This window comes from Melanostigma gelatinosum (assembly GCF_949748355.1).
Source record: "Melanostigma gelatinosum genome assembly, chromosome: 23".
NCBI lineage: Eukaryota > Metazoa > Chordata > Actinopteri > Perciformes > Zoarcidae > Melanostigma > Melanostigma gelatinosum.
Genome location: NC_136656.1, coordinates 15,888,318 through 15,891,623, shown reverse-complemented (window position 1 = coordinate 15,891,623; position 3,306 = coordinate 15,888,318). Strand labels below are relative to the sequence as shown.

The 3,306-nt window shown below is 41.1% G+C and overlaps 1 protein-coding gene across 1 annotated transcript; it reads left to right on the top strand.

The window, feature by feature from the left end:
• Window positions 1-1,294: 1,294 nt before the first annotated feature.
• On the top strand, window positions 1,295-2,868 carry LOC306796950 (histone H2A.Z). Its single transcript, XM_079296045.1, has 5 exons — window positions 1,295-1,391; window positions 1,677-1,754; window positions 1,922-2,035; window positions 2,113-2,242; window positions 2,525-2,868. Exons 1-5 carry the CDS (start codon window positions 1,389-1,391, stop codon window positions 2,584-2,586), a joined length of 387 nt encoding a protein of 128 aa, XP_079152171.1. The 5' UTR covers window positions 1,295-1,388; the 3' UTR covers window positions 2,587-2,868.
• The last annotated feature ends 438 nt before the right edge of the window (window positions 2,869-3,306 follow it).

Below are 3,306 nucleotides of genomic sequence, written 5' to 3'. Positions count from 1 at the left end.
AAAGTAGTTTTTTGGGTATCTGTACTTTACTTTACTATTTATATTTCTGTTGACTTTTACTTTTACTTCACTACATTTTGCAAAGAAAACTGATACTTTGACTCCGATACATTTCCCCTGAAACCTTCGTTACTCGCTACAAAATCAAATCTATCTTTAGAAACAAAATGAATCATGAGAGCAGCGTCGGGGACTGTGGTGGAACACAGACTGCAAGCAAGCAGGTTTGGTGAATCACGTTAATGCACAATTGCAAACAAGTGTGCTCTCAAAGCACTCCAATACAATGTAACTTCTTTACATTCTATTAGAATGTAAAGAAGTTACATTCTAATACAATGTAACTTCTTTACATTCTATTAGAATGTAAAGAAGTTACATTCTAATACAATGTAACTTCTTTACATTCTAATAGAATGTAAAGAAGTTACATTCTAATACAATGTTGATCAGATGGAGTTATGATGGTAGCAGTCGCCCAATTGCAGATTCAGCTTGAGGGAAACCTTTGTCTATTGTGTTCAAATCAGGCCCATAGGAGTTTACAAGGCAGGTGTCCTTTCTCACAACACTGACCTGATGCATCAAGTGGATATGTTTTGCTGAACACAATATTATGCATTTGCCCTCTACATCCTCTAGTCTAATGAGCAGACTTATAAACGCACTGTTACAACTCCTTCATAGTGTCATATTGCTTTTCGGAGAACTATGATGATAAGTTCATGGTAGATGCAAACGTATACTTATGTACAGTATATTATGTTGAACATTGTTGCTCCTGGATGGATCACAGCCAACCCAATTATGTTCAACACAGCTCCATGTCCTTGGTCATGGTGCCACAGCACTTAAAAGAATAAACTTCATCATTCTCAAAATTCATTATTCTGACCCTTTGCTTTTTTATTAACAGCATTTACTTGTACTTTTACTTTCAATACTTAAGTACATTTCATATCAGAAAACTACTTTTGATACTTAAGTACAATAAATATCAGATACTTTAAGACTTTTACTCAAGTAGTATTCTAATAGGTGACTTTTACTTTTACTGGAGTAGTTTTCCAGTAAGGTAGCTTTACTTTTACTCAAGTATGGCTTTTGGGTACTTTATACACCACTGGTCTACACTACATTACCCATCAGCACTTAGAACGAAAATGTACCATATTTCCCAAAAAGCGAGGTCTTTACCGAACTCCAAGGCAGGAAACATGACGAAATGTGATTGGCTAGTGCTCTCACAGCAGTTACCCGGATGAAAGTCGGCTATATATAAGGGACGATCGAGGGCGGAGGTTGTATTGCAAGCCAACAGTCGGTAGTATCGCGCGACACACTCGATTTTGGGCTGCTGCTTCAGAACTTCTTTGTGGATTTTAAACATGGTTAGTATGAAATGTTGTCTTGGTGGCATATCGGGAAACTGACTGCTAGCGGTTTGTTGGCAACACATGTTTAATAGCAGTTAGTGAATATTGAATCGCTAACCATTAGCTTCTAGTCTTAGCTGTTGTACTAGCGTAGCATGCTAGCTAACTTATCGCCACTGCAATGGGCACCAGAATCGGTACTGAATGCAGAAAGTAATAATATAATTGTCCACCTTTTTTAGGTAATGTCATTTCACGGCAATACGATTTGACGACTGCAACTGTTTTCGTGTTTTCCAGGCCGGTGGTAAGGCAGGTAAAGACTCCGGGAAGACCAAGACGAAGGCTATTTCGCGCTCGCAGAGAGCAGGACTGCAGGTTTGTTCACCGACATGTATCATTGCCTCGACTGTGCTAACCTAGCCACAAGCTAACGTTAACAAGCAGACGTCGCAGAGGCTACTCAGCTGGCCGTCTCTCACCATCGGGCCAGTGAACCCTTTGTTTCTCTGCACCAATGCCCGCTCTCCTTCTTATCGCTGCAGTTCCCAGTGGGTCGTATCCACAGACACCTCAAGACCAGAACCACCAGCCACGGCAGAGTGGGAGCCACTGCAGCGGTGTACAGCGCGGCTATTCTGGAATACCTCACGGCCGAGGTAACGCTGAGCCTGCATGCTACTCATCCTTCTGGGTGCTGCTGTTTCTGGCGTTTGTTAATAACTATTTATTTCAGGTGCTGGAGTTGGCGGGAAATGCATCAAAGGACCTTAAGGTGAAGCGTATAACCCCCCGCCACTTGCAGCTGGCTATTAGAGGAGATGAAGAGCTTGATTCTCTTATCAAGGCCACGATTGCTGGTGGAGGTAAGGACTCTTCTGCACCAAGTGGCATTGAAAAGTCTTGAGCTTTGAGCAACACAATGACATTATATTTTAAATATACCATGCCATTGTTCTATTTATCATGGACTAGGTACTAACTGTCACACAAATCTATTACATTTAGTGAGACTGTCTTAATATATCATCCATCGGCTCTCTAGCTTGTGTTGTTTCCTCTACATTTTCTGATGACCTACTAAACTGTTCGTGGTTTGCTTGTCTGCAGCTCTGTTAATGGCTCATCCATTGTCCTCTGTTTCCCAGGTGTGATCCCTCACATCCACAAGTCTCTGATAGGAAAGAAGGGCCAGCAGAAGACGGTATAACCTGAAGTGCTCTGGGAGTCGTGCCATCTCAGGACGGAGTCTGCATCAAGTGTTTAAATGTTGTAGCGTAGCGCACCTTAGAGTTATTTGTATGGTTGAGCTTGCATTCACTCACCTGGGGTATTTTTCTTTAATTTCTTTTTTTAAGTGGCTTCAGAGAAGCTGTTTTTTTATTTTATTTTTTTATTATCTGGTACTGCAGTTTTTGTTCAAACTTGCTTTTGTGGAATTCACATGTTTAAAGTGGTGTTTTAATAAAGCTCTTATTGGGCATTTGCAGTCTGTTCTTGCATATTATTTTTTTTGTGGGTTTATTTCTGACCTGTAGGCATTCAGAAGGCTTCTCCAGTGTGGATGGGGTACATGTAGTCTTAATCTTCCCAGTCTGAAAGAAGCTACCTCAAAGGACCACCAAAGCCTCTGTGTGGACTGAGCCATGGCATGCAAACTATTAACGTCAGCCTTGTGTAGTTGCCTGATTGGAAGGCATGTTTTAGATCGGTTCACCACTGAAGTGAACAGGGTATACCCTGTAGTCATTTTTGGATTCCTGAATAAAGCCTGCACAGTCACAATGATTTGCATATTGTGGTGTATGGATGGCTCATTGCATGACGGCAGTTCGACTTTCTGGTTTCAGTTTGAAAAGGCGAAAGCTCTGCAGTATGATGTATCTACAGATATTTAAATCCATCAGTCACAAGTCTTCAGCTAATCAAA

Bases quoted from the DNA above. Each gene is read 5' to 3' on its own strand.
- LOC306796950 (XM_079296045.1), top strand. The intron at 1,755-1,921 runs GTTTGTTCACCG...TTATCGCTGCAG, and splicing joins CGCAGAGAGCAGGACTGCAG to TTCCCAGTGGGTCGTATCCA. The intron at 2,243-2,524 runs GTAAGGACTCTT...TCTGTTTCCCAG, and splicing joins GGCCACGATTGCTGGTGGAG to GTGTGATCCCTCACATCCAC.